General features: G+C 47.4%; 1 protein-coding gene across 2 annotated transcripts in view; it reads left to right on the top strand.

Moving 5' to 3' along the window:
• The window catches only part of Itga9 (integrin subunit alpha 9), a 292,483-nt gene that overhangs the window by 206,199 nt on the left and 67,352 nt on the right, over window positions 1-18,932 (top strand). For both annotated transcript variants that reach the window (XM_052187013.1, XM_052187014.1), the window contains exons 19-20: window positions 17,778-17,864; window positions 18,832-18,911. In XM_052187013.1, coding sequence (XP_052042973.1) covers window positions 17,778-17,864; window positions 18,832-18,911 — 167 coding nt within the window. The remainder of the gene's footprint in view (window positions 1-17,777; window positions 17,865-18,831; window positions 18,912-18,932) is intronic.

Here is an 18,932-nt window from a genome sequence, read left to right as displayed (position 1 = left end):
GACTTGTTGATATTTAGCCTGTGATGTTTGACAAGAACCCAATCTCGTGAAGTCTGAAGTTTTTGATCAATCATTGCTTTCTTTTCTCACAGACTATTTATACTTAAGATGGCGATGTGTCCATGTAACTTTTCTTTTGATCTTTTAAGGAAACAAACTATTTTTAAAATTTTGCTCCCTAAACTTAAGGAATGAAATACACTACTGCTTTAATTTCTACTAGTTCGCTCAGTGTGTTGATCTCAATAATCACAAGCAAGGTGCATCTCACAGTTTGCTCTCCTGGGTGGTCTTTGTCAGGTTTTGATATTGGACTTGAGCTAGATTTTTCTAAAATAAACAGAGAGCCTGGATTCTTTTTGGTAGTCTGAAGACGTGTCGCTAACATCACTTCAGCAGCGGGCAGTGGGAGGACAGCCTTACTGGCTACTCATTTCTACACCACACACTATGCTCAGCACTGATTTTTTTTTTTGACACATTTTAGTTTCGCAACAACTTGTGTCCACTTGCGAGCTTTGTTTTCCTGAGAAAACCAACACTTAAGCAAGGCACAGCTGCTAAAACTGGGTATTGGGATCCAGGTGCTGACAAGCTGACGTCAGAGGTCTGGGATGCATCTTCTTTGCATAAAGAGGCTAATTTGCATGTCTGATGGTCCCACTGGCTGCCCACCTGGCTTGTAGCTGCCACCCTCTGGAGAGCCAGGTGCTCAGTGAATGACATCTTTCAGATTACATCATCCCTCATTTTTCTTGCGAAGGGGTAGCCGACAGGAAGTGCTGATGCATTTTCTGGGGCAGCTGTGTTTTGTCTAAACAAGACTCTCTTTAGTACCCGGGGGTCCTGGCACACAGACCTAACCCCCGCCAGGCTCCCACTAGAGGAAGTGTTCCTGTGGTGCCCATGCATTTGCTGTGCTGGATTCTGGGAGCTGGCGCGGCTTCCCTGCCTTTTTGAATGTCTTCTCTGGAATTGATTTGTCCCAAGGTGAACTCAGCTAAAGGAATATCACACTTAAGAGCTTTGGCCGTGAATGGGCTAGGAAGGTGGAAAAAACACACAATCTGTCCATTTTCCCTTCTGCCTATTGAGGACTGGACAGCTGGAAAAAATCCTAAGAGGTAGAGTCACTCGGTCCTTAGTGCGTCAGACGCTCAACTGTCTTGCTCTGTCTCCAAGCCAGCCACCCCTTTCCCAACTCAGGTCCAAAGTTTGTTGGGGAAAAGGGGAGAAAAGCCCCTAGCTGTGTGCCCAAGTCACCTGTAAGAGGCCAGTGTACCTGGTGTACCTGGTGTACCTGGTGACATGGATCATGTGACAAGCAGAGTCCTATACATAATAGCATCTGGAGGCTCGGCTGGGTGATAAACAACAGGTGTCTTCATGGCTAGCAGCCCATGCTTCCTATACATAGGAATATATACCCAATAGTCAAAAGCAGTTTCAACAAAGAAAAGACGGGGGTGAATAAAAAAAAAAATGGTGTACAGTTTGCATGGCCCAGAGACAGCATCTTGAATGCCTACAGAACTTCCTCTTCTGGCTTTAAGTGTTGAGCTTGAGAACGGGACGTGCCTAGCGTGGTCTGACTGCTGTCATTGGTGCTGTGCTTGCTCATTTATTCAGAAAGAGTGAACTGCATGTTTATTTAAGGTGTGAGGTGTATATGCAGAATAGACGTGAGCCCCGTGGCCACCTCCCCACAAACCCAGTGGAGAACGGGTCTGAAGAGGTGTCTACGAGTTGTGACTATGGTAAACAGAACAGGCTTGGGGGCCTGGGAAAGGTGCCCCAGTGCATCCTGGGAGATGTTCAGGAAAAGGGGAGCACTGGGACTAGGAGGGATGTGGGCTGCTGTAGAAAGGGTGGCACCGTAGGTGAGCAAGGAGAGCTGAGAAATGGTTGGTGCATTCAGCAGGGGCCAAACGATACAGGCCTTAGGAGATCACAGTGAAGTGCCCACAGACTAATGAGGAAGGTGTCGTGTGTGGGTGACAACCTTCGTTTTGTCTGAATGTTGGATCTCATCATATACTTACAAAATGCCTTCAAAATGTCCTAAGAAATATTTATTATAAAGTCCTGGTCCAACTATTAGATCTGAACAAGGAAGGGAAAACAACCCTAGGACATCATCTATAGAGGTCTTCAAATGGAGGCTAGGGTGGGTATCATCAGAAAATGAAAATTAACTATTAATGAATCCAAACTTCAAGTCTAACCTTTGTCATGACAGAAGACATGCTCAATCCAAGCTGAGGAAGGTCTAAAAGGTCACATCTCACAGAGGGAACAGCCGTTCTTAAAGGGAATGGTCTAGTGTGATCACAAGGCCACAGGTGTGTCAAATCTCACATCCTCCATTGAGGAACCCCAGACTATAGAGCATTTTCTTATTGGTTATTAAGAATTGATGTGGAAGAGCCTATCTCACTGTGAGCGGTGCCAGCCCTGGGTAGTGGTCCTAGATGGAATAGGAAAGCAGGCTGACTACTACTCTCTCTCTCTCTCTCTCTCTCTGTGTGTGTGTGTGTGTGTGTGTGTGTGTGTGTGTGTCTTACTTTCTTTTTTCTTCTGAAGGGAAACAGAGGAATTGATCTGGGGGAGAGAGAAAGGGTAGAGGACTGAGATGTGGAGGGAGGGGAAGATGCAGTCAGGCTGTAATGTATGAGAAGAAAATAAAAGCTAAGAAAGAAAGAAAGAAGGAAGGAAGGAAGGAAGGAAGGAAGGAAGGAAGGAAGGAAGGAAGGAAGGAAGGAAGGAAAGAAAGAAAGAAAGAAAGAAAGAAAGAAAGAAAGAAAGAAAGAAAGAAAGAAAGAAAGAAAGAAAGGAAAGAAAGAAAGAAAGAAAGAAAGAAAGAAAGAAAGAAAGAAAGAAAGAAAGAAAGAAAGAAAGAAAGAAAGAAAGAAAGAAAGAAAACACAGAGAAACAAAGAAACAAAGAAGCAAAGGAAGCAGGCTGAGTACTCCGGGGAAGGAAGCAGGCCGGTCTGCAGCCCTCCTCTGTGACTTGAGTTCCTGCCTCCAGGTTCCTGCTTGGCTTGAGCTTGGCTTGAGCTCCTGCTCTGACTCCCTTTGGTCATGGACTGCGATGTGGAAATGTGAGCTGAAGTTGACTCCCCCCACCCATGTTGCTTTTGGTCGTGGTGTCTGTCACAGCAATAGAACCCCTAACTAAGGCAGGCACCACCAGGGCTGGCTCATGCTAAAAATTTTAAAGTGGAAAAAAATGATCTTTTTCATAGAGTTTTATTTACTTCAAATAAAAATAAATAGACGCACTTCAGTAATTTACAAATATTTAGTTAAGGAGGAATTTCCTGACAAGCTCCCTTCTGTCCCTGTGGCCTGACCCTGACCCAGCATACCTTCCTGGGCACCACAAAGAGCTTCTTTGAAGGTCTTTATGAAGTGCCTTCCTTGTTTTTCTTTTACTTAACAGTGTTTCTCTTCTACTTATGTGTCTTTCATTTGCAGTACCCTCGAGTACATTAGAGATTCAGGCGCGCTAAACACAGCTGACGGCTAGTTCTGCCATCTCTCTTCTGAGATGCTGTTTTTCCATATCCAAAAGTCCGTTCCTCAGTTCCTAGGGGACAGGGGGACAAGGTGGCTATGGGGTGTGATCTATTTCTTGGTCCTTCCGTGGATGACAGTGGGCAAGCCCGAGCCCAGGCAGCCCCCATCCTTCATGGGCAGCCCAGGCAGAGGTTCAGGTGACCACATGGTTGAAAGATCTTGGGTACAGGTCCAAGGAGCTAGTGAGATGAATTGCTGGGGGTAAGGAGCTTATTACAAGGGCTGCTTATGTCATGGACAAACTGACATGGTGGGAGCTCTGAGGAGCGTTTAGTCCCCAACACCAGAGACAGATAGATGATGAGGTTTCTGAAGAGAGCAAATCACACCCTCATTGAGAAGATAGGAATCTCTTCTTACGCCTTTCCACGGATGAAGCCATTGCCACAGGCTATCATCAGGCTGACTCACAGGACACAGGGAAGAAGGTGGGAGGGAGGGTGGCCACCAGTATCTCCTCTGACTTAAACTCGCTTCCCCGTGTGTGCTCTTGGTACCTGGGAGTAATGTTAGGTGGAGATTCAAAATGTCTCAGCAGCCTTGGATGTCTGTACGAGAGGAGGAGCTGCTGTAGCTACTGTTGCTTGAACAGTAAGTACATTGTAGCATTGGAGTCTCAGCCAGCCAGGATGCTCACACCCTTCTCCAAGAATTTGTCCCTGTGAGTGTAACAAACCACCCTAAGATCCATTGGCTTAGCACAATAACCATTTACTATTGCTCCTAACTATAGACATTAGTTGGACCATTTCTAAGCTCTGGGCCAGGTTTGGCTTCTTGGCTGACCTTTCTTGGGGGTTTACGGTTCCCTGGCAGATCAGCTGGAATCTAGCTGCTGTCTAGAGTGAAGGCCTGGCTGAGCTGTGTAGCTGGCATTGCTCAGGAAGCTAGCTCTTGCTCACATAATCTTGACAGGGTTCCAAAAGAGCAAATGAAGCCCAAGGCCTCCTGGATAGGGGCTTAGAACAGCCATAGCACCACTTTGGCTGTATTTGGGTGCTTGGACCCAGTCACAAATCCTGCTCAGATTCAACATGGGAAAATCAAGTTGACCTTGTGATGGGAGCAGCCCAAAAGTCAAGCGGTAGAGAAGGAAGGATGAAAACTCAAGGTCACTTTCACAAACCGTCTATCCCTGTATATGTAACAAAATTTACCAAAGGGCAACTTATTCCCCAAGTGACATCTGACAGACTTAATTATCACAGATAAGATGGTTCTGCAGGTGGCTAGCTGATTGTATTGTGTTTTATAAAAATAAAGAGGAGAGAGGGAATAGGTTTGGTGGATGTGTAGTCAGGTGTGGGGGAAGGGAGTGCCTATTCAGGCCCATGCTGAGGCATCCCTTCCCCCAGGGACCAGCCACAGGACAGTATAGTATAGAGTAGAGAGTTTATTCAGGGCATGGAGAGAGGAGCTGAGTGGGTACTAGAGGCAACGAGAGACTGACCATGAGCATGTTGGGGGGATGCAGAGAGAGAGGGTAAGGACCAAGAGGACAGAGAAAGAGCAAGAAAGCAAGAGGGAGAGGATGGGGCAAGCAACCCCTTTTATAGTGAGTCAGGTACACCTGGCTGTTGCCAGGTAACCATGGGGCAGAGCCTAGACAAAATGCCAATATAGGAACAGAGCTCTTGGTGAAGGATGCAGGGATGCTGGGGTGCTTTGAGACTTTTCTCATAGCCAAGAGTTGGGGAGAGCTACTAGAAGGAGGGCTGTTATTTTCCCATCAGATCCTCCAACAGGTGACTTGAGTGTCACATGACCAACTTCCTCTGTAGCAACCCAGCCAACAGAGTGAAAACCAGGCAGAAGCTGGCCTTTGGCGACCCTATCTAGAAGGCCATACTGCAATTCCCCTGCTGCATCTGTTCTCCAGAGGAAGCCAGATTCCTCCTCCTCCGAGGAGCATCAAATGGTTCCCAGGATTATTTAGAGCCGCTGCACTCTAAGAGCTGACAGTCATGACTTACGAATTAAGCACCGTGTATAAAGCACAACAGTAGCTATTGATCCTTAGAAACAGAAGCTCAGTCCCTCATCACATTCTGCAACGGATGGGCTGAGGGCACAGGCCATCTCCAAGGCCTCCTCAGACTCAGGTTTGCCCTCAGAGCGTTCTGGGGGGCTGCAGAGGCTCCTGTTACATCCATGCCTTCACATCTTCCACTCTGAAGTGTTCTCGCGAGTACCCAAAATGCCCTGTGCTTGGAGCATCTTCACCTTTCCTTCTGGCACGGAGGAACTGGGTCTCAGCTGCAGCAGCCGGGCTGCTCCAGGGCCGTCCCTACCTAGCCCTGCTACATACTCGCATAGGCCTCAGAACGCAGTGAGGTATCTGCACCTGTTTTAGCAATTTTTGTTTCAAACAATAGAAGAGGCGCTGTCCCTCCCATTGAGTGAATGGAGAAATCGCTATTATTCCAAGTCAAAGTCTGAGGTTGGGCCCTCCCTTTCCTGTTGGACCCCTGAGCTTTCTAACGTGTGTCCTGTTTTGGCCCCATGTTCAGATGAGTCTGTTCCCTTAGGGTACCGAGATCGTTGCCAGGTCACCATGAAGAAGCACTTTGATTTCACTAAGTTCTAGGGAAGTTTTCAGAGTCTCACTGGGATGACTGGCATAAGCTTGGGTCACATGGTCCTGTGTTAGTGGGCTGCAAATGAGTTAGAGTGCCCCTTATGCTAGTGGGCTGAGCTTGGTGGGCAGGGTGGCTGAGCTTGGTGGGCAGGGTGGCTGAGCTTGGTGGGTGGGGTGGGCTGAGCTTGGTGGGCGGGATGGGCTGAGCTTGGTGGGCGGGGTGGCTGAGCTTGGTGGGCGGGGTGGGCTGAGCTTGGTGGGCGGGGTGGCTGAGCTTGGTGGGCGGGATGGGCTGAGCTTGGTGGGCGGGGTGGGCTAAGCATGGTGGGCCGGGTGCCTACTGCAGCTTCATTTTCCCATTTACCAGGGAAGAAATTAGAGCTCGGAGCTGACAACACAGCTAAAGTCTCACAGCCAATGGCAGGCGAGCCCTTCCCTCCCGCTGCTCCTGCTCTGTCTGTTGGTAAAGGAAGACTTTGTTTCCACCCAGCCCGCACCTCAGTGCTGTTCCATCTCAGTGTCTGCCCAGCCCTGCCCTACCTGACCATCAGCTTTGGGAGTGATAGGAAAGGGGCAGGGGCAGTCATGGACAGGAGAGAGAACGTGTGCCTCTCTGCTAAGACAGAAGCCCCGTGTGGAGCTCTGGTCTCCAGACACGGCAGCTGAAGCAATCTGAAAGTTTGTGTGGCCTCTCCTCTTCCTGTGCCGCCTGTGCATGAGGTCTTAACACTGAGTGCATTCACGGGGTCAGTATGGAGAGGAGATGAGTGTCTTCTGCTGAGCACATGGTGGGGAGGAACCCTCCAAGGCCCCACCCTTATCAGAGGACCTGTTGGCGCTGATGGCTGCTGAGAGAGAAAGGGTCACTCACGCTCCTTTGTGGCCGCTAGTAGGTTTCTTATGGGTGGCCACAGGCCATGCACATGTGAGCGGCACCAAGAAATAACAAAATGGTACCAATAAAGGCACGGAGCTGAGGGGAGATGCGGTGAGAGGCTGAAGAGGGAGCTGGATGGGGTAGATGGATAGGAACAATATGTATCATATAAGGGTGTGGAACTTAGACTAAAAATATCAGTTTGTTGTTGCTTTGTTTTAATTATCTGCTGAGATGTGTTGATGCCTCCTTCCCTGGAGACCCTGATCTGGAAGGTTTCCGATGAAGGACCTGCCTTCTGCCTCCAAAGGCAACAGGAGGCAGTGGATAGAGCCACGCAGAGAGGAGGAACTCAAAGAGACAAAACCAAAACCCTCTCTTCAGATAAACAGGCCTTCAGGATGGGGGAGCATGTTACGGGAAATATTTTAAAAAGAACCTGACATGTTCCCGTGCCCACCATAGTGGCAAGGCAAGCAGCCAGTGGACCGCAGAGCTCACGTCAGGCCGTCAGGCCGTCGGGTCTCCTGCACTGGGTAGCTGTTCCGTAGTAATAACACAGATAGATGGTTTATAACACTGTGTCCCGGCTGGGTCCTACGCCGCGTGACCCTAGCTCCTCGATCTGCTGACCTGCCCTCTTCCCAGCCCCCACTCGATTACCAGGTAGAAACTTGACTCTTAATGCTTAATTAGCCAATTAGATTTGTGTATATTATAATCACAATTACAAGATGCCAATTGACAATGATGAAAGTCTTATCCCAATATTTCTAACCTTACAAAACACACAGACAAAAAGTAATAAGCCATGATTCATCTCCTACCAGACCCTCACCTTCCTCTGCCACTCCTAGCTCCACCCCTTTTTTCCTTGTCCAATCGCAGACCCTCTCTGTCCTGAGGTTATATTACAGGAAAGTTCCTATAACAGGAGCAGAGACCTCTGGAGTGGGTAATGCTTTCAATCCTTAATCATGAAGCCATGGCAGGGGAAGAGGTTAGACCTTATGCCAAGGAAAACTCTCACTAGTTTTTCCCAAAAGCCTGTAGAGCTTTTCTGATGAAGGAGCTGACAGTTGGGACCCAGGGGTGGACAGGTATATCGGTTTATAGCTACGGGTCTCCTGCCAACTGTACTTGGTCTCTTGCACACAGTCGCACTACAGTTCCCTCTGGGCTAAAGATGAGCCAGGCAGATGGATTCAAACATACTTGAAACAGTGTCTGGCAGGTGGCACTCTGAGCCTCAAGCAACTCTACAGCCTCCTCAGTGCCAAGGTGGAAGGCGGTTGTGCAGTGGCGTCCTGGACAGCATATTCACTGCCAAGATGGTCTCAGAAGACAGCCCTGGCCAGAACACACACAGGGTATGGAGCCAAGCTAGGCTGGGTGGGAATCTTGGTTTCAGGCAATTAATCGCCATTGTGGCAAACTGCCCCGTTTCTGGATTCCTCCTTTTCTTTATCTGGGCAGTGGAGACCATGAGTCTTACCTCACAGCCTCCAGATTAAATAAAAATGACTTGGCCTCAAGAAGTTACAAGTCAAGCATCCCTTACCCAACAGTCTTAGTTCAGAGCTGCTTCAGCTGTCGAATGCCTTAGACTTGGGATGCCCAACTTGAACCAACAAATGTCAGTCCATCCTCTGGTCTCCTCCGCATGCCCTCACCGCAGAGCATGTGAAGTCCACTTTCAGCCTTGGGTTTTTATGAGGAGGCTGGAAGCAAGCAACCTGGGGGAAAGTGAGTGCTGGTGGCCCAGGAGGGATTTTACCCACCAGAGGTAAACAGTTCTCCAGACTTCCCCAAAACCCCTACTCTGAGATACACAGGGACACTTAAACATGCAGTAGATGAGTAGATCAAGGCCCACTCTTGCCTGCGATTTTCCTCAGAGGTCCAGCCCAGGGAAGACACCTCCCATCCAAGCGTAGGAAGCATCACAAGTATTTCTCAGCATCTGATTGTTGAGAAGCTCATTGTGACGATCAAATACAGCTTAGAAGCACCATGGAGAGGACTTCAGTTCAGTTTCAGTGGGGGATTATCTACATCAGGGTGGCCTATGGATATCTGTGGGAGGTTGTCTGATTGCCTTAAGTGATTCAAAAAGACACAGCCTGAAAGTGGACAGCGCCCCTCACTAGCTGGGGGCTCTAAACTGTTTAAGAGTAGAGAAAGCTAGCTAAGCACTAAGCATGCATGTGTGCATCCATTGTCTCTGCTCTTGATTAAGCTGGCTGAGCACTAAGCATGCATGTGTGCATCCATTGTCTCTGCTCTTGATTAAGCTGGCTGAGCATTAAGCATGCATCTATTGTCTCTGCTCTTGATTAAGCTTGCTGAGCACTAAGCATGCATGTGTGCATCCATTGTCTCTGCTCTTGATTAAGCTGGCTGAGCACTAAGCATGCATCCATTGTCTCTGCTCTTGATTAAGCTTGCTGAGCACTAAGCATGCATCCATTGTCTCTGCTCTTGATTAAGCTGGCTGAGCACTAAGCACATGCGCCTCTCTGCTCTCAAGTAGCTATGTGATATAGCTACCTGCCTTGAGTTCCCAAAATGGACAGTACCCTGGAATTTTAAACTGAATAAACTTTCTTCCCTAAGTTGCATTTTACAAGATTTTTTTTAAACACAGTCACAGAAATAAAACCAGCAAAAAATGCTTAGAGCAGTGCCCGCCTCAAATATGGTCAGAGCTCAGTGTACATTAGCTCCGTCCCCTTGGTTTCTGGGCAGTTGGAGCAGGTTGAGGATCTCACTCTGAGGAAGCGTGAACACCGTAAGCATCTATGAACATCTACGGGTGAAAGAGCCAAAAATATTTGAGAACAATTTTCTGGGTCCTCTCCAGATCCTGCTAGCCACAGGAACCTAATGATTTAATCCAGGACTTTCCAGGTTCCCAATTCCCCCTTCCCTGAGAAATACTGTAGAGAAAAAAGGGTCTTGAGCCTGCTGCTCTGCACCCAGCTCTTGGTACATGAAGATTTATGTGGGCAATGCCTCCGTCCTCCTCCTCCTCTAAGTATACAAAGAAAACTCTGGGAAACAATAACATCTTGTTTTAAGAGGCACTTAAGTGGATTAAAATCAATATGCATGCGTGCGTACCACGGGGCTGGCTTCCGGAATGTTTTACTGGTAGAATTCTCTGTTTTAGAAGATACTGATCTCTCTAAGACAGGAAGGTCGTGAGAAAGTGTCTCTGCCCTGGAAAGTGTCCTAGGGTGTGAGGATTAGAAACCACGTGAGCCCATTCCCGCGGAGTCTGACACCAAGTGGCTGTCTCCATGGGTGAGGCAGAGAGAAGATGGAGGGTGGGTGTTTGCGTGTCGCCTGTTTCTCGCTAGGTTGAGGTCCAGCCCTACTTTGACTCTGTCACTCTGACAAATTCCACGACCAAAAGTCAACTTTAGAGAAAGAAAGAGTTTCTTATTTGCTTTTCACTTCCAGGTCACGGGTCACCACTGAGAGAAATCAGGACAGAAAATCAGGACAGCAGGAGCTTGAAGCAGAAACCATGGGGATGCTTCTTGCTGGCTCACTCCTCGGCTCTAGCTTCTTTGTTATACAGCCCAGGGCCAGCTGCCTAGGGAATGGTGCTGCCCACAGTGGGCCTGGCTCTCCTCTGGCAGTTTACAGTCAAGACAACCAATCCCGTACAGGTATACTCACAGGCTAGTTCCATCCGGGCAATTCCTCAGTGAATGATTTTACACTTTCCCCTCCACTGTTGTCAAGTTGACAAAGCTCACCAGGACAGTTCTCTACAATGAAGTTCTGACCAAAAATATCATGTAATAACGATTTCCTAAGTAGTGCACATAGGAGAATGAGGAAGTAAGCCCAGATAGGGACAAATGACATACTCCTGAGGGCAAAGATGAGCAACTCTAGGACAGTCCCAGGAATAATTCACACCTGAGAACACTCCAGTCTGAGACAAGGGAATGTACGTAAATGCTCTCTTGAAGGAATTTCCAAGTATGACAAATCTCCTTGTGTCCCCAGGCAAAGATGATTCTAGAAACCAATGGTCATCTCCAGACACACTGGTGTTAGCAGAATGCAGTGTAAGACCCGTGAGTACAGCCTGGATAGCATCCTTCCTCCACAGCCTGTCCTTAGAGAGTTGTTGTGTGGTCAGACCCACACCATGGAGCAGGACCAAAGGGGGAAAAAAATGAAACGAACAAACAGAAAACCCCAGCATTGAAAAAGCAAGACACTTGAAAACACTTAGAAAATGAAGAAAAATAGAAATGAACAAAACTGTCCAGAGTAGGAAAGATATCTAGAAAATACTGGTTATTCAATTACCTCTGCAGCATCAGCACCAAGACATAACAACCCAGTCCATTCAGCTGACCCCAACCACTGAAGCAGCTCCGAACATACTCACGTCTACTCTGTTACAAGCAACACAAACACACTGTGCCTTAGACCATCTTGTAACCATGTGGCTTAACCTTTTTTTCCCAGAGGACTAGGAAAAGTCATTAAGTTCTACACAGATCTCTAGCAAGATAGAATTTGAAACCTGGTCATAAAACAGCCTAAAGCAATCCTTACTATGTGCATGGGCCAGTTATTCCAAACAACTGGCTGGTTACCCTAAAGCAGGAGACCAAGGATAAACATGGAGAGCAGAACCTATCTCCCAGGGCATGCTAACTCAAGCATTTGACTATATTTGTAGGTTTGGGTTTTTTTGTTTTTTTGGTTTTTTTGTTTTTGTTTTTGTTTTTGTTTTTGTTTTAGTACTTTTAAAAAGGTATAATGAATGTTTTTGTCAGCTTGTATCTGTATGTGCCATATACATATCTGGTGTCCAAGGAGGCAAGAAGAAGGCGTCAGATACCCTGAGCCTGAAGTTCAGACAGTTGTGATCCACTATGTATTTAGAAGTAAACCCAGGTCTTCTGCAAGGCCAGCCAGTGCTCTTAACCACTGAGTCATCTCTTCTGTCCTGTTAATTGGTATTTCTTAGCTCGGTGCTCCTGCAGAAGAGTCTTTCAGTTGCTCTAATGATGGATCAATCATGGAAGTTCTTGACTTTGGGCTTTTAGGCAATAGGCCCATAATTGCACACCCTGAAATATGTCCCGAGTTCCCTTCTCTTGCCCTATGGGGAATTTTTGAAAGCATAATCTTCGGTTGGTATGTGGTTCAGTTTTGAACCAGCTGCCAAGACAATGGCTCTGTGTTACTTCAGGATAGCTGTGGAAATCCCCTCTCTGCATAATGTTGTTAGGAAGTGTTGGACTCTTAGGAGAAAGGACTTGGTAGAAGGATGTTAGATCATGGGGGCCTGCCTTTGAAGATGATATTGGGACCTGGACCATTTCACACTCCCCATCCCCTTGACATTGTGAGGTAAACACACTTGATCCATTCCACACACAAGGCATACTGAGATGCCAGGCCTCACCACAGGCTTTCTGATCATGAGCTGAAACCATGAGCCAAAGCCACTTCTACTTTCATGTTGGGTTTCTTGCATCTTTGACACAATGACAAAGCTGATTAGATAGAACACAGGTGTAAATACCAGAAGAGCACCAGAAGGAGAGGCCTACCTCCAATTCTGATCCATGAGATAGGGCACAATAACACCTTCCAAATCAATCCATAACAGCACAAATCCTATGCTAGCCAAGGGGCCCTTGGCACAGCCCTTGTGTCCACCAGGTAAAGCTCTGAATGAGAGTGCTCTCTGCTGCACAGTGCAACTAATACATGGTGATTGTGGTTATTGCCATTCAAGATGGTATTAACCTGTATATTCAAATGGCAGGCTACTCTCTGTCATAATGAGTATCTGTATGACTCTGGTAGACTAGCACATCCAGTTTTGGATCCTATAATCTTAAAAATAACTTACAAATTTCACAGTTCATGATGGAAGGAAGATAAAATTACAGTAGAAATGGTGACCTATAGAGTAGGGTTTACAGAATAGAGTAGGGAGGCCTGGTGCTTTTCTTATAAAGAGTTACCCATCCATCTTGTGAGCAGATTACCCAAGTACTCACTCTTTATTCTTAGAACCAGTTGTTCCTCCTCCCTTCTGCCAGGCCAGGCATTTTTCATAGAGTCAACAACAACCAGATTACAAAGGCAGATGGCCCAATAAAGGGCATTGTGGATAGTCAGTGGGTAATTATTCTTAAACAAAGACATGTAAGAATGAAAAACCTGTTTCATATATAAGAATTAAATTACCACAGCTGTTTCCTGCTGTAGCAACATAAAAGAAATAGGATGGATGGATGATGGATGGATAGATGGGTGGATGGATGGATAGATAAATGGGTGTTGGATGATGGATGGATGGGTGGGTGGATGCTGGATGGATGGATGGATGGATGGATGGGTGTTGGATGATGGATGGATGGGTGGGTGGATGGATGGATAGATAGATGGGTGTTGGATGATGGATGGGATGGGTGGGTGGATGCTGGATGGATGGATGGATGGATGGATGGGTAGATGGATGGATGGGCAGATTTCTCTGGGACAAGCAGGAGCCCTGAGATTAGAGTTCAGTTCTCTGAGTTGCCTACAACAGTATGCTCTGAATGCACTCAAGTTCACCTGACTCCCTGCCATCAGGGCATGGTATGCAGGGAACTTGTGACCCAAGGCCTCTGTCTGAGGACTCATGGTCTAGGATGACCATCATTACACAGGGGCAGAGTCACATGCCGTAGTTACATGCCAGCAAAGTTACCTCCAGTGTTCCTCTTCTACTGGGTAGCATATGTAATAACTTTCAAGTTGATGGTTGCTGCATTAATTAGCCTTGAGAGCAGGAGTCTCACAGATGACTCCTTCCCATAGATTACACTCACTCAGGATTCTTCCTAAAAAAAAGTCTTGTGTTGAGCTGGTGTGATGGAATCTGGATATTCATGAGGCAGAGGCAGGAGGAGTTTGAGTTCAGGTCTAGCCTTGGCTACATAGTGAGGCCCTTTTCTTGAAGAAACAAGAATCCTGCACTAGAGAAGAGGGCCTGAGGTCCACTGGAGGACCTTACATTGTTTAACTTTCCAGGGTTCTTAACTTGAGAGCCCATAAGGACCAAGCAGGGAGCTTTCCGCCAATGCATACCCAGGCTGCCTGCTTTGGTTTAGTGGGGTCACACAGGCACCTCCATGTGGTTAACAAAGCTCTCTCTGCACCACCACCATCATCTTCCCTGTAGGCTCAAATAGATTATAGAGGTACTACTTACTGTCTGGTGAGTCACAGCTCTCCACCAGGGCCTGGGGCTTGGTGAGAGCAGCGTGCGATCAGTGTCTCCATCAAGTCCTCGGGCAGGACCTGTGCACAGCTGGTCCTCCCAGGAGAGTCTGCTCCTGGTAGGAATCAGTGACAGGTGTTCAGGGTCATCACCTCTCAATGCTGTTAAACCAAAAGAAAGCGAAGCACTCAAGAGGCCACAAGCAGGGTAGAATCCCACGGCTTCTGTGCCCCACCTTTCACCCTGCATCTCTTCCCAGCAAGAAGCAGACACTAATGCGTTCTCTGTGTTTACCTGCTCTGTGCATCTCACGTAAATGGAGCAACATATGTGACATAGACCCTGCAACTGGTTCCTTTCACTTAACCTTTGAATTCCAAGCAACACCTATGTCGTGATATGCGTCAGCACTTCCTCGAGGTTGAATGCCATCCCATTCCATGAAAACCCCACACTTTGTCTACTTGTTGATCGGCTGATAGAGCCTAGATTGTTTCCTTTTGTATTAAAAGGTGTTAATGCTGTACCCTTGAAGGCAGGCCTCCCATCTCAGCCGTCAGTCATAGGGCCCTCGGTTCTATGCTTGGGTTTGCTGGAACAACAATGACTGAGTTTGTGAATGAATGCATGCATGCATGAATAAATGCTTTGATGGATGCAGAGAGCATAAGGCAACAGCGGAGGACAAGACACCATGTGTGTATTACTTGTGATGTGTGTCAGAGCCTAAGTCTCAACGACAAAATGTTCAAATGAGAAGTCTCTCCTCACACCCTTGCTGTGCCCTGCACTAGATCCATGGGGCTGGGGTTGTGTCAGGACACAGGAATTTGCATTTAAAGAGGCAGTGCTGAGAGGCAGGTCTGAGTTCAGACATTTGGCATCCATATGCCCACTCAGCCCTCCAGCGCCTGATAGAACGCCTTTGCACTCCAGGTTCCTTCTTGTAAATTGAGAAGTAAGAGGGAATCAAAGTCCTTAGACAGCAGAGTTTATACACTGCCTGGCATGTTGGCGACCCAGCTCTGGGCAGAGCTCATCTATGAAAACCACCCACGTCCTTCAGCCCCAGTTGGGACACCAGGTGTGTCATCTCAGGCAGGTGCTGTGATTTCATCCAACAGGTGATAAAATTCAGGCTTCCAGAAAGGATAATTTATTTATACGGTGACACATATAGCTGCTGCATATCTGAACCAACAGTCACAGCCTACCTATGAATGCCAAAACACGCTTGGTTTGTAAGCTGCAGGCCCACCTGTGTTTCGCCAACAGGAATCTCTCAGGCCCTGTCAGGAGAATGGACCTCTCCTCTGACTTGTCATTGAAGAGAGCTGCTGGTGTCTTCTCTGGGAGTAACCCCTCTTTCTGTTGAGCCAGGTTGCTGGGGGCTTTGCTTGCCTCTAGCACCTCTGTTAATTAGGAAGTTTGGACTGAAACACCTCCAAATAGAACCTGCACCAAAAGATGCTAAGAAAAGGATCTGAGAGGAACATCAACCGATAGCCAGACATGGAGACCTGAGGGTCATTTCAGTTTGGTGAACACATGTCGAAACTAGAAAATGCAAAGTCAAAACTCCAAGTTCAACCTGACTCTTAGAGTAATCCCACCGTGCAACTCATGGATGTTCTGTTTCCAAAGACTGCTACATTGGTGGCCAAATAAGACCCTTCTCGAAGTCTAAAATCAAACCCTCCTGTGAATGAGAGGAAGGAGGCCAGAAGGCCAGAGAGGCTCACTGGCTTCATTGTCTGAACTTCCAAACACCCCCACGTTGTTACAGAGTCTGGAACCTGGCTCTGCTGGCTGTGTGCCCAGAACTGGGCCAGCCAAGGTATGTCTGGAAAAGACGGCTTCTCCAAGGCAAGCATCCCTCATGCCAGGCAGGCGAGCAAAGGGAGCTGCTGTTTGCAGTCCCTCACGTGAGGCTTCCACAGCCAAGCCTTCTCACTCAATAAATGCAAAGAGCTCCTGAGTGCCAGGCACTGAGAGCATGCGTGTGCCCACTACAATGCTTCCCGTCGTCGTGTTGTGTGGTCTTGTAGTTGTTTGTTTAGTGTTAATTGATGGTTTCCTATCTTGAGCCTGATGTGTATTGCTAGGAAATTTCAATTGGATCACAATTCCCTGTGATGTCCAGAGAGGAACCTTGTCAGCTTCCCTTGCTAGCTCAGGAAAAGTGAGGCTGGGAGAAGGGCCAGTCAGTCGGCCTCAAGTCCAGTCCAAGATCTCACAGTCAAAATATTCTCAAAAGATTTCGGTGGGACATTGCTTGCAAAGTAAATAAGGAACTGGTGAAAATAGGTTGGCTTTATGCTACATTTAAAATCATTTGGTATTTCTATCTTGACTTTCAAAGATACCAAGGTAAAAAGCTTAATGATGTGATTAGTCTCTTTAAAACAGCACTGCTGGGGCCACAGAGATGGCTCAGGGGTTACAAGCACTTATTGCTCCTTCAGGGGACCAGGGTTCGATTCCCAGCACCCACATGGCAGCTCTCAACCCTCTGTAACTCCAGTCCCAAGATATCCGATGTATTTTTCTGGCCTCTGAGGGTACCAGGCATACACACAGTGCACACACATACATGTAGGTAAAATATACATATGCATAAAATAACAAAATAAATAAATCTGGTTTTGAATAAAATATAATAACATAGCTCTGATTAATAAAACAAGGAACAGCGTATTGGTCAAATAGCTACTGAATGGGAGTTTTCTTAATATATGATGCCCTGCACTTCCACCCTTTAAAAGTTTGTGTGTGTGTGTGTGTGTGTATGTTTGTGTGTGTGTGTGTGTTGTGTACCATGGTGTGTGTGTGTGTGTGTATGTTTGTGTGTGTGTATGTTGTGTACCATGATGTGTGTGTGTGTGTGTGTGTGTATGTGTGTATATGCACACATGCCACGGTACACATGTGAATGTCAGCAGATAGCCTGGAGTAGGCAGCTCTCTCCTTCCACCAGGTGGGTCCTGGGGATTGAACCCTTGGTGATCAGGCTTGGCAGCAAGCACCTTCACTGACTGAACCACCCTGCCAGCCCAGTCTTCTTTGTCTGGAATGCCTGAGACCCAGTTTCAAAACACATTCCTATGTGCAGAGGGTCGGGGAAGAAAGAATGAATGAATGAAAGTTCATCTCGGTCCCACCACCCAAGACTCCTCAGAGATTACGCATTCAACTGAGTGCAGTCTCCCGCGAGTCCAAATCTAGATAAGTTAACAATGGAGGTGAAGACCTACAGCATTAGTTTAAAATCATCTCTAGTTCTGCCGTATGCAGCTGTCTCAGGGAACCCTGGGGAAGTGGGCAGGCCGAGCGGAGTGGAGAGTCGGTCTCAGAGCTCCTGCCCACCGTAGCTGGCGACCACTAAACTGCTCTCGAGGACCCCATGGCCTCACTGAACCCCCACCGCCACCACGCCTCTGCCTTCCACGCAGTCCAGCCATCTGTTGACATTTTCCGTTTCAGGAGGAGATGGGCATTTCCTGTGAGCTGCTAGAATCGGACTTCCTCAAGTGCAGTGTGGGATTTCCTTTCATGAGGTCAAAGTCTAAGGTAAGGCCCTTGGCCAAGAGGGCTGCTTCCTAGACTGTAGTATCCCCAGTTCTTCTCATCCATCGCTTATTGCTACATACACACACACACACACCACTTCATGCACATTTTTCGAGTAACAGAAAACAGACTTCTTGAACAACCCGTGCCCTTTCTTGAGCTGCCCCTACCTGCCCCCCCCTCCATACTCTCCTGTCCTCAAATCCTGGGGTCCTCAGGTGCCAGGATACCTGCTCAGCCATACATTTCAGTCTCACTCTGATTGGCAGAGGCTGCTGACACTCACTCCGATTGGCAGTGGGCTTCTGTCACTCACCTCCAGCTCTCACTCTGATTGGCAGTGACCTATGCCCATCTCAAGTCAGTCTCTAGTATGGTTGACTTAACTCAGCTGGGACAAGACCCTAGACCATTCCATTCCTCATAAACCAAGATCCTCTGCAGCAGAGGTTTCTGCCTCGAAAAGGGTTGCTGGTTTGATTTAAGGGCCTGTGCCCGTTGCTCTCAAGTAGCATTCAGTTTCACAGAATTCACCGTCTCGGAAAAGCAATTGCCTAGAATTTACTTGAGTGGAAACCAAATAATTGAGATGCAATCCACAGTCTTTCAGCATTTGCTGGAATTAAAGACCATCTTGTAAACATCACGGCTGCTGAGAAATGTAAACTTGGCAAAGGCTGGGAAGGTGGTGGAATTGAGTCAGAGACTCCTGGCTTTGCAGTTTCAATGTGGTGCTTGCTCTAAGACTTCCTGTGGCTAAAAGGGGTGATGCGTGCCTCCCTGGGGCGGAGGGAGTTCTGGTGAGGCAGCCCCCTGCCACCCAAAAATCAGATAAACGTTAAAACGTAACACTTGCCATGCAGATGAGCTTCCAGAAGTCATACACTGCAAACCATTCTAGAAAGCATAATTTAAAAAGTGTAGAATGCTTGTGGGTGCCAAACGTGCTTTCTTTCTTTCTCCCTAGTATGAATTCAGTGTCATCTTCGATACAAGCCACCTGTCCGGGGAAGAGGAAATTCTCAGCTTCATTGTGACTGCTCAGAGGTAAAAAAAAAAAAAAAAAAA

The sequence above is a fragment of the Apodemus sylvaticus genome, chromosome 7 (assembly GCF_947179515.1).
Source record: "Apodemus sylvaticus chromosome 7, mApoSyl1.1, whole genome shotgun sequence".
Lineage (NCBI taxonomy): Eukaryota > Metazoa > Chordata > Mammalia > Rodentia > Muridae > Apodemus > Apodemus sylvaticus.
This window is presented reverse-complemented; position numbering and strand designations above follow the sequence as displayed.